Raw genomic sequence first — 12,289 nt, 5'->3', positions numbered from 1 at the left:
CCTGGGTTTGTCTCCTCCTGCCTCCATCTCTTCCCGTGGAGTTATGACTGTCTCGCTTCCTCCCACTCACCCCATCCCCCTCTTTTCCTGCTGTTGCTTCTACTGCAAAGCAGGAAGAGCGAAGGAGCAAGAACAACAGCAGGCGGCGACCACAGCGGAGCTCTGCTCTGCCAACCCCTGAACAGCCTGGGTTCTCCGCCTCTGATCATTGATTGACAAAAAAACCCCACTAATTACCTTCCCTTTTCTTCTTTTTTTTTTATTTATGCACACACATATATATAATCCCACCCATCCCTATACTTGCTCCTTGGTTATTGGCACCTTTCTGTCCTTTTAGATTTCCTTGGATTCCGTATAGGAGGCCGCAGACATCCACCCCCATTCATTTGCTCTGATAGCTACAAGCTGTATCCTCTTCTTGGTTTCTTGATTCTTTTTTGGGCGGCTCTTGGCACCCTGTGTTCAGTTCAATCTTGGCCCCTAGTTAGGCCTGAAGATTCAATCTTGCAGTTTTCTTTTGAATTCTTGGTGTCCTTGTTGGGGGACATGGATGAGAGGATCCCACCGCCCCCTTTCTTCCAGTACTCACCATCTGGTGTCCATTCCTTCCCTCATCACCACAATTCCATGAGGTATTCTTCCTCGGACAGGGAGAGGCATGTGCAGTGCCTCATGTTCTTGGTTTTTTTGCATCCCATCTGACATCTCTGCCAGGTTTTGGTTTTCGTGTTCTCGCCGATCCCTTTTGCTAAACCATTCAAATGCGAGTTTCTGTTACTGCCGTGCGAGATATGCGCGAGCTTGATCACGACCGCCTTGGTGTGATTTCGGCGTCGATCAATGCTGTCCTACTGCCATAGTTATCTGCCAAGTCGAAGATTTTTGGGGTCGCGTGTTAATGACGGATTTTGTGCATGTGTTGCTGGCTGTTAGACGGCTTGTAGGAATAAATCGTCATTGTGTCTTCCATTGGGCGACGAAAGACATCCAGCTCATTCTTAGAGTGTTTTTTTTAAGCTCGATCGATAATTCCTACTGTTCTGCGGCTTGTTGTACTGATCATTCGGCACTCCTGTTTTCTGACTTTTCTATTTTAAATGCATGGGGTGATCATCGTTGTTATTTTAGTACAATCATATCTACAAGATTGATCGGGCTAATGAAATTGATTTGCTTGGAACTTTGGCAGATATCTTGCTGAATTACTTGCCGAGAGGCAGAAATTAGCCCCATTCATGCAAGTTCTTCCTTGTTGTAACAGACTTCTGAACCAAGGTTGGCGTTCTTTGCCTTTTGGTTTCTGTGTATGTGCTATTGTTACTCTTAGATGCACTTCTTAATAGTTTTGCATACAAGTTGCTATAAGAGCATGATTTAGCCAGTGGCTATTTTTTAGCTATCCTTGCTGTCGACATAATCCTCTAATCTTCTTGTACAATCCTGTCCATCCTTCGTTAGTTCGTGTTGTGGACTCGTTTGTGCTAACTTTGTTACTGATTTAATTCACACCAAGGATGTACAACATTTACTTGTCCTTTCACATTATGGTTTTTAGCCAACCGTAAATTAATTGCAAATCCCTAATGGATACCATTTATGTAAATTTATGAATATTTCACCAGCGTTTTAAATTACAGAAGCTTATACAAAAGAAATTGATAATTATAAAATTCTTCATCAATGATATAGTTTAGTTAGACCACTTCAATCGTTACCTATTTTGTGAAACGGACCGTTGTTACTTTAGAATCTTTATTATGTAAGCCATTATATTGTTGACTGCTGAGTGTGGTGATTTCTGTATTCTAGCTTCTTGCAGTAGTTTCAGTTCCTGCTTTAGACATGTCTGAAAATCTTCCCTGGATGGTCTCCCTTTCTCTCTGTTTTTTTTTTCGCGATCGTGCCAGGGCACATATTTTATTAAGAAGAATAGAGTTTGTTACAAGAGGGGGCGCGCGACGGTAATTCGGGGTTACCGAGGGCTGACCGAAAGCGAGCACGAAGGCACACGAGGTTGTAATTACGTCATACAAATTTCGCGACCGTTGTTGCAGGGCTCAAATTGACGCCATCAGTGCACCGAGGTGCTTGTAGCCCGCCATGCACCAAGCGTCAGCTTCTTCCTGGATGGAGACCTCAAGACGCGCCGCCGAGGTTGACACTCCATTGAAGGTTCTCGCATTGCGTTCTTTCCAAATGGACCAACCGATGAGGAAGAAGAGGGAGTCAAACCCACGACGGAGCTGTTTTGGTAGCGCCTTCCTGCATCGCTGTCACCATGGGATAGCTGGTTCATCTTGAACAACGACGGTGTACTGCAGGTGTAGCTTCCTGAACCAGGCTTCCCAGACCTCGCGACTGAAGGGGCATCCAAGAAGGATGTGGTTCATCATTTCGGCGCCCTGGTAGCAGAAGATGCATGCATTCGAATCTTGCAGACCATGGCGGAACCGTCTATCCGCCGTCCAGCATCTGCCGTGCATGACCAGCCAAAAGAAGAATTTAACCTTCGGTGGCGCCGATGTTTTCCATATGTGCTTAGCTCCAAGAGGCGATGATGATCCGATAAACATAGCACCATGTGCAGATGCTGCAGAGTAGCACTGATCGGCGGTGAACCTCCAAGCGAAGGTGTCCGGCTGCGTCGATAACTGCACCCCCTCCAATAGGTCGTACAGGCGGTCGAACTGGAGCAGGACCTACATGGTTAGCGGCCCGGTGATGTGTCGGATCCCTACGTTGTTATGTAGGGCCTCGGCAATAGTGGCCCTCCGCTTTCTCACTTTCACCGCGGCGAAAACAGCGGGAGCAGCATCCTTAATTATGCGGCCGTCAAGCCATCTGTCTATCCAGAAGAATGTGGACTCTCCATTCCCAAGCATGAATACAGTGGCCGCCTGGAACACAGCAATAACTGCCCATTCCTTTGAAGCAAGGGTGTGTCGACGCTCCACTCGCGCCTGCCACTCCCAGCGTACTCGTAGGGCGATCCCGGCACGTCGCAGGTCAGAGACGCCAAGGCCACCGAGGTCCCTGGGGCGACACACAGTCTCCCATGCCACCTTGCACTTTCCTCCGGAGACTTTGTCTGAGCCACACCAGATGAAGGCGCGACGCAGCTTGTCAATCGACTCGATCGCCCAAGGCGACAAGCAGAGGACGATGGACATATGTGTCGGGATGGCAGACATAGTTGCTTTCACCAGAGCCGTTCGTCCAACAACGTTGAGCATATTGCCCTTCCATTTCGGTATTCTTGTAGCGACTTTATCGATGAGAGGTTGCTTGTCCGATCTCTTGAGTCTCCGGACTAAAAGCGGCGCCCCCAGATAGCGACACGGGAGGTCCTCGATCCGGCAGGAGAGGATATCCCTAACTCTAGCAATGTCGTTCTCCGAGCAGTGGAGCGGGGACGCTACACTCTTGTCGAGGATGGAGAACAGGCCCGACGCTAAACCAAAAATGGTGAGCACTGCCTTGATGACTTGTAGGTCCCTCACATTAGGAACCACGAACAGAACTAGGTCGTCAGCGTACAAACTCGTCCTGTTGCCGACACTGTCATGCAGAGGTGTTAGAAGTTGCTGCTGCTCTACCCATTTTAGGAAACGGTTAAGGACCTCCATGGTGAGCACAAATAACATCGGCGAGAGTGGGTCTCCTTGGCGAAGGCCGCGAGCATGGCAAATTCGCCTCCCCGGGCGGCCGTTGAGCATAATCTTCGTGCTTGCAGTGGCCAAGATTATTGAAATCCAATCTCTCCATCGCTGGCCGAAACCATGTGTTGGAGGACTTCTAGGAGGAACGTCCATAAAACCGTGTCGAAAGCCTTTGCTATATCAATCTTGAGAAAGATGGTCGGCGACTTCTTTTCATGGATGGCTTTGCAAGCGATCTGCACATTCCTGAGGTTATCATGGATGCGATGTCCTTTGATGAAAGCGCTCTGGTTGCGCAGGACGAGAGCATCCAGAACGCCTGCTAGCCTGTTGGCCAAGCACTTGGTGATGAGCTTGCTAAAACTGTGTATGAGGCTGATAGGGCGATAGTCACGGATCTCCGCCGGATGTTCCTTTTTTTAGTAGTATCATGTAAGCATCATTCAGGTGATTGAAGCTACGGCGGTCCAGCGACCAGAAAACATTGAAGGCATTCATGACGTCCATCTTGATTGTCCCCCAGGCCTTCTTGTAGAATAGGCCGGTGAAACCGTCCGGTCCCGGAGCCTTGTCATTCGGCAGATTAGAAATGACTGACCGAACTTCCTCCTCGGTGAACAGGTGCTCGAGCTCTGGCCTTGCTATTTGTGGCACCCCCAAGGTCTGCAGATCGAATCTTCTTGAACGCTCAAAGTTTGCTCCAAGGATGCTGATGTAATAATCGTAGAGAGCATCGGCCATCGCTGCGTCACTAACAACATCCGTCCCCTGAACGCGCAGCGCGTCAATTTAGTTCTTTTGGTTCCGGTGACAGGCTTGTAAGTGATAAAACTTCGTGCTAGCATCTCCTTCCGCCAAGAAGAGCAGACGCGAACGTTGCCTTGCAATCGTGCGCGCCAAGGATGCCCGGCCTAGGACCCGCAGTTTGAGGGCTTTTCGAAGCTCAGCCTCCCAAGGTAACAGAGTTATGGACTCCTGCTCCTCATCAAACCTCTTAATGACTTCACGGGCCATGGCGAGCTGTAGGTGCACACTGCCGATCTTGGTGTTGCTCCACCGACGCAGTGCTTTGGCAACATTCCGGAGCTTGTGGTCCAGCACGCGAAAGGGGTCCGCGTTTGTCACACTTGGTTCCCATGCCGTGGCAAAAAAAAAACTTGACCGGGGTGGTTAAGACTACCCGCAGCATTACAAATAAGGACCTTCTCAGCCGGCCGAGAAAACCCCCAAACCCCCGTCCCCACCCTTACACGATGGTTTTCCGTCGTCCAAGTGAGAATTGGGCCGGTGCCCGATTTTTTTAACCTTAGCCTGAAATTCGCTCCCACAGGGAGTCGAACCCAGGACTTGAGGAGTGTCGCTCACCTAACCGTTTGAGCTAGGCGCCTTTGGGCGCCGTGGCAACAACATCGTCGAAGCCCGGCAATTTCATCCACAAGGACTCAAATCGGAACCTACGCTTTAGATCGGTGTTGACCTTAAGCTGTAGTAGCAACGGACAGTGGTCTGAGCAGTCGGAGGATAAAGGCTTGAGCATGTGGTTCAGGAAGGCCGCAAACCAATCCATCGATGCAAACATGCGGTCAAGCAGTTCTAGTGTTGGTCTTTCCCTTTCGCTGGACCACGTGAACCTTCTACCGACCAAGTTCAACTCTTTGAGGTTCACCCTGTTGAGGAACGCACGGAAGCGTCTCATGCAGCGGCGATCTAGCCTGCCGTTGTTCTTGTCTTGCGCGCGGTCATGTTGAAGTCCCCGCAAACCGCAAAGGAACCAGGGCCCCGGGTGAGAGTCCCGAAAGTGCAACAGCTCGTCGAGGAACTCCACCTTCTCGTGATCAAGCTGCGGCCCGACAGTGATCCACCATTGATCTGTCGACGCGCCTGGCACGGACAGCTTCGCCGAAATGGTGTACCGGCCCTTGTGGACATCAGACGCCGTCCAGCAGTCGTTGTTCCAACCGAGGAGGATACCGCCGGACACATTCATCGCCGGGAGGAAGTCGTAAGCGAACGTGGTTCCTAGGATTTCATTAGCCAGTGCATTACAAATGACGGAGAGCTTGGTCTCCAGAATACACACAAGCTGATTTTGAAATAGATATTACTAGCATCTTCCATTATATGGTAGTGTTTCAGATAAGATATATTTAATTCCACCCCATATCGATTAACGGTTTGTTTTCATCCCAACTTCTATTATTTTGGAGGCCGGAACTCTTTGATTCCTTAATCTAAAAAAACGGTTAACGGTTTGTTTTAATCAATGCAGAAATTTTGCGAGCATCTTCTTTGCCACCTAACCCAAATTTTGTTGAACCTGAGAGAATCAATTATGGTAGCCCAAGCCCATTAAGACTAGCTGGTCACCCAATGAATGGTCAACCAATGGATCTAGACGGTTGGTCAGGAATGCAAACAGAGGTTGTCTGAATTCATACTTGTTTTGCCTATTCATTTTACATGCCTGAACTGCCTCATTTTACATGCTTAAATTGAAGTGCCATTTTTTCTCAGTGTCATGGTGTACTCCAATCGCCATCCACGAACTGGAATGGGACTCCTGAAGCTGTTGGGAGCCCTACTGTGAAAATGGTTGTTAGGATGGATGTTCCTGTTGACAAGTATCCCAACGTATGTGCAACTTACTTTTAGCTATTTGGAACCTTCATATCTTCCATTATTATGTGCTACCACAAATCCAAGTTATTCATAATATCTTGCTATTATTAGTACAACTTTGTTGGTCGTTTGTTGGGGCCACGAGGGAACTCCTTGAAAAGAGTTGAAGCTACAACCCAATGTAGAGTTTATATTCGTGGACGGGGTTCAGTGAAAGACTCTGTTAAGGTAAATAAACACAGATTAGAACTGCCATGTTGTAGTTGCCTATACTTATTGAAAGGATTGGAACCTTTTAGGAGCACTTGTATTTCGCCATAGTACTTAACATTTGCTCTTAAATATGCCCACCAGAATCTGACTTGTAAATGGTAATCTAAATTGCCTGTATTCCATTACTAATAAACTAAGGATGGTTTTGATTGAATTGTATTTACAGTGGAGAATCAATTATTTCAAGTAAAACAACAGAAAACTGTTAAACAGATAATAGACACTATTTGATGTTAATTTGGTGTATAAAGTTTCGATCTCCACTGTTTTTGCTATTGAAGTGTCGTACGCTGCAATCCATGATTGGTCAAGATGTATAATTTTGAACTTTGCAGTACATTAGCCAGGAAGCAGAGTGGAAGATCCAAACCTTCTAGCATATTTCTATTATGATTCCTGAGTTTTATGCACTAGTGGTATAATGTTTTGTTTATTAGGTACATTCCATGTATATTCTTGTGTTATACACTGTATAGTGGATACTCGCCATAATGGCACTATCGTTTTAAATTGTGAATTTGAAAGTTTCAACATATTGATATTCCTAGGACATCTTTGTAATGCTCTGTTTAGTTGCGATCATCACAGAAATCAATTCATATTTACAGTGATGAAGCCTCCTAACTGAATTTTATCCTGATTTCAGTTTGTCCGGTGTTACTTTTGTGTCTGCTCAGCCCTGTGCTTAGATCTCTTACCAAAATAATAATTTGAATCAGAAATAGTTTGGTATGGGGCAGTTGTTTGTTTGTATAAAAGTAGTTATTGTGGTTACGACTGTAAATCATTTTATGTGAGCATTATTGTGTTTAGCAATATTTTTAAACCTTACCATAAAATTATAACGGACAGGTTCTAAAAAATAAAAACCTTTTTTTTCTAAAATAGGAAGACAAACTCAGAGACAAGCCTGGCTATGAGCACTTAAATGATCCATTGCATGTTCTTGTGGAAGCTGAGTTCCCAGCAGATATCGTTGATGCCCGACTAAACCAAGCAGTGGCCATATTGGAGGATCTTCTGAAACCAGTGGTCTGTTATTTTACTTCTTGTCTGTTCCTACTCGCTTTGAATATTTGTTTTGCTTCTAACCTGGCATTACATGTTTCCTTGACTGCTGTCCTCATCAGGATGAGTCCATGGACTACTACAAGAAACAACAGCTAAGAGAATTGGCTATACTTAATGGCACTCTAAGGGAGGAAAGCCCAAGCTCCCATCTTAGTCCCAGTGTGTCCCCCTTCAATTCCACGGGGATGAAGCGTGCAAAGACAGGGCGGTGATCTTATTTCTGAAAATGCAGTGCTAGAGGTGATCAATGGTACGAATGTAACAAATATGTTCCATCGCTGGAGATTATTGCTGGTACATAGGAGGGATCAGCAGAACTGGAGCCGGACGTGTCATGATGGGCGGCTATGCGCTTTAGTGGACGTCGTTGGAATGGACAGTCGATGTGAAGATATTAATCTCTTCAAGGGCTTGTTGTTTAGTCTTATTATTCTCTGAGTATCTGACTTGACACTATTGGTTTCGGTGGTTCTAGGTTTTGGGATTGTAATGTTCAAAATAATAATCAGTTTTTTTAATGTACTAGCAATAGTTCTGATTTGTTGATGGTTTCTGCGGCTGATAAACCGGCTGCTGTGCTATGTCTAATAAGCCGGGCTGATAAGTTAAAGCGAACAATGCAGAACCTCTTATAGAGGCTGGAATACAAATTCCTTTTTCTAAAAAAAAGTACTAGCCGACCGAATTTGATTAAACCTCATTTAGAACACATGAATCTCTTTTTCGCTTTGTCTTTCCATGAATTCTGCTGATCATTTTTTTTTTGCAAGATGTTGCTCTAGTTCATTTTTTGCCAAATTGTCGACCTGATCTCGCCCTTCACTAATGATGCAAAATTTGGCAATCAACCAATATACAGTAGGGTCTAGTCCCATTTATGTCCAGGTATCTTAGTAACCAAATTGTAAGTCGTTTGCTCATTTTGGCTTTTCGATATACGCAGATTTTCTATACACCTAGAATCCTAGATATACATTATGTCTAAATAAATAATAAAACTATGTATTTAGAAAATACCAAAATGACTTACAATTTGGAACAAAGTGAATATTTATTTAGATAACTTATGCTAAGCTGACAACATGTTTACGCGGTCAGATTAGACCAAATAACCAAACCAAAGTGTGCGCATCTACCAATGGAGATCACTTCCTTGCCTTGCAATAAACCTGTCTCTTTGCGTGGTAATCATGGTCATTCTTGCCGTTATGCTGCAAGGTCGCCCATCATTTCATAGTACATGCCTTTTTGGCATGTCCCATGAACTCCCAAAGAGGCTTGGGGGGCGCGGTCATCATAGTACGTGCTCCACGAATCCATGAGCAGCTGATCGTGGCGAGCGAGGTAATCATTGGTGCCATTGCGTTACGACCATGTCTGGAACGATGCCACCAATCATTTTGCCTGTACATTTTTGTAGTGCTTCAGCTTTGCCAGGCACGATCCATGATATGCATCAGTCGGTGTTCTTATGACACGGCCATCTTAGCGCCCTGGTTAGAGACGTTTTCAGTTTGTGAGAGTTGAGTAGGAATCACGCGTGAACTGCATTGTTTTCAATTTGGTTGTAATTGAAATCTATACTCTCTTTGTTCTAAAATAACTGCACGTTTCGCTTTTTTGAGTAGCCAAACTTTTTAAATTTTGACCAAATATAAAAAATACTAATAGTGATGATGTATACATTAGATTAATAATAGAATATATTTTATAAAATATATTCCAATTGCATTGTTCAGGCCACAACACTTTCTACAATTCTATTCTACTACAGTCGACACAGCAGCAGCAGCAAAGATAGTACCCCTCTCTCATATAGTAGCTCCCTTTCTTAATCATCAAAGCTACATGACTTGTCTCTCAAGGACTGTTGAATGGAGTTTAATGCCCTGTTCGCTTGGCTGATAAGCCATAGTTGAAAGTACTGTTGGCTGATTTATTGTGAGAGAAAAATATTGTTCGTTGGCTAAAAAGTACGGCTTATAAGCCAAGCGAATAGGACATAAATCATTTATCATTGAGAATCTTTTCGGTACAAAAGTGGGAGAGATTTGACAGAAAACTTAATAAGCTCCCACTTCACTTGACCCAGAATTACGTTGAATAATAATCACTGAGTCTTGTTAAACAAGAATACATAAAGATTAAGCCATTAAGGTTACACTTTAGTACTTTATACGATAGCTGGGAGTCTGGGACCGGAGTGAGTGGCATACTGGAGTAAGCTACGGAGTGTAGAGTCCGTGACCAATTCAGGTCAACAGTTACACGATTACAAAATAGCCCATGGGCATGCTAAACAACTCAAGGATCTGAAACAGCGATCCTGCATATTGTTGAGAATGTAATGGTCAACTCTGTGATCACATTCAATCATATCCTAGCACACGCTGGGCAAACCTAGCATTTGCTACAAGTAAAATATGGACAACATTTCTCACGAGTTACAGACTCCTACAAAGAATTAACTCAAATCACACACAAGCAATAGTGTGTTTCAATGAGGTTTATGCACCTAGCACAATGTCCTGAGCATATAAACATCAGCAGATCCTGGTGCCAATTAGATTATGCTCGCCTCCACTTATCGATCTCCTTTGATGTTGCTTTGATTAGTTTCTTTGCATTCTCGATCAGTTCATCAACCAGGATATCCATCTGGTCTCCGAAAAAAAAAGGGTTAAGTCCAATTTACATCCTCCAACTTGCAGCAAAGTTCGGATTTCAACCTCGAACTTCAAAACCGGACAACTCAACTTTCGAAAAAGTTCAACTTTCAACCGGCGGTTTCGCGGGTGAACAGTAACTTTTGATATTTTCGGGAGCGACGAAATTTTATATTATTTTTTCGAGCATCTTAACGTCCTCAAATGAAAAAACTCAAAACTACAAAGATGTAGATCTCATCGAGGTATACAATTTACATATAAAAATTATCTTCATCTGACATCGTATTGAAGGGTTTTCTATTTTTTGAAATTTAAGTCTCATCACGCGATAAAATATGGTGCTGAAATTTTATATTATTTTTTCGAGCATCTTACTGTCCTCAAATGAAAAAACTTAAAACTACAAAGTTGTAGATCTCATCGAGGTCTACAATTTATATATAAAAATTATCTTCATCCGACATCGTATTGAAGGGTTTTCTATTTTTTGAAATTTGAGTCTCATCACGCGACAAAATTGTTTCACGCGTGATGAGACTCAAATTTTAAAAAATAGAAAACTCTTCAATACGATGTCGGATAAAGATAATTTTTATATGTAAATTGTAGACCTCGATGAGATCTACAACTTTGTAGTTTTGAGTTTTTTCATTTTAGGACAGTAAGATGCTCGAAAAAATAATATAAAATTTCAGCACCATATTTTATCGCGTGATGAGACTCAAATTTCAAAAAATAAAAAACCCTTCAATACGATGTCGGATGAAGATAATTTTTATATGTAAATTGTAGACCTTGATGAGATCTACAACTTTGTAGTTTTGAGTTTTTTCATTTGAGGACGTTAAGATGCTCGAAAAAATAATATAAAATTTCGGCGCTCCCAAAAATATCAAAAGTTACTGTTCACCCGCAAAACCGCCCAGAAGGTTGAAAGTTGAACTTTTTCGAGAGTTGAAGGGCCAAAGTTGTCTGGTTTTGAAGTTCGAGGTTGAAATCCGAACTTTGCTGCAACTTGGAGGGTGTAAATTGGACTTGACCCAAAAAAAAATCACAAGTCTCTATTAAATATTTTTGCTTGCAATAGTGCAAAGATATATGGGAACCCTAGTCGCCATGGCACTAATCAACCCGACTAATCGCAACTAATAGTAGTGCATAACCGATCACCATGCACCAATAAGCCAGACTAATCGTTGGAAGAAAAATGTACTTCAGTAGGACAAGAGGCCATTGACCTGGTGGTAGGGATGAAAACGGATCGGATACGGACGGATATCACCGATATTACATTTGTTTTCATATTTTTGTCCGGATTCGGATTCGAATACGGATAGTGTCAACTATGTCGGATAGGATACGATTGGATATCGACATCATAAATATGCGATTTGAATATTCGGATACGAATACGGTATCGGATGTTGGATATTCGAACTCGGATACGGACAAATCTCAACCCCTCTAAACGGATTCGGTTTCAAATACGATCGGAAAATATCGGTACCGTTTTCATCCCTACCTGGTGGTGGCCATTAACCATCAGTATTAATGCGATAATTTTTCAATAAAACAAGGGTCGTTTTGAGTGACTTATTAGTCTTACCAAGTTTGCAAGGGTACATTGCATTCACATAAGTTGCATGCAGGGTTTCTAGACATGACTGTTTTGGATCTATAATCTAAATAGTTAGCGCTTTTAAGGTCTGAATAATTCTTCTTCTTTTTTTGAAATGAAAGGCACGAGCTCTGCCTCTCAATTAAGGTAGAATAAAAGGGAGTTTATGTACAGATTTTAGTCCGAACGAAAGCGAAAGCAAAGGAAAAAAGAAGTGGCAAACACACAGAACCACAGCCCGGGTGCAGCTCCAGCACTGGTCTGAATAATTCTGAAATAGGCATAATGAAAATGTACGCAAGGTATGGAAACAGTTAATTAATTTCCTATATGCTGGTGATGCCTTATGTCATCAGAGTAATTGGAGAAATTACAAA

General features: G+C 43.4%; 1 protein-coding gene across 3 annotated transcripts; it reads left to right on the top strand.

Annotated features, from left to right (window-relative positions):
- Positions 1 to 8,165, top strand: LOC136511616 (KH domain-containing protein SPIN1-like). 3 transcript variants are annotated; one of them, XM_066505657.1, is made up of 7 exons: positions 4 to 635; positions 1,193 to 1,278; positions 5,932 to 6,083; positions 6,177 to 6,293; positions 6,393 to 6,509; positions 7,443 to 7,586; positions 7,685 to 8,165. In XM_066505657.1, the coding sequence occupies exons 1-7, from the start codon at positions 550 to 552 to the stop codon at positions 7,835 to 7,837; spliced, it is 855 nt and encodes a 284-aa protein (XP_066361754.1). In that variant the 5' UTR covers positions 4 to 549; the 3' UTR covers positions 7,838 to 8,165. The 3 variants fall into 3 exon arrangements, with proteins under 3 accessions (XP_066361755.1, XP_066361754.1, XP_066361756.1); XM_066505659.1 differs by having other exon boundaries at positions 6 to 190; XM_066505658.1 differs by lacking the exon at positions 6,393 to 6,509 and having other exon boundaries at positions 1 to 635.
- Positions 8,166 to 12,289: the final 4,124 nt, after the last annotated feature.

Source organism: Miscanthus floridulus, chromosome 16 (genome assembly GCF_019320115.1).
Source record: "Miscanthus floridulus cultivar M001 chromosome 16, ASM1932011v1, whole genome shotgun sequence".
Taxonomy (NCBI): domain Eukaryota; kingdom Viridiplantae; phylum Streptophyta; class Magnoliopsida; order Poales; family Poaceae; genus Miscanthus; species Miscanthus floridulus.
The sequence above is the reverse complement of the archived record's forward strand: the minus strand, read 5'-3'. Positions and strand labels throughout refer to the sequence as shown.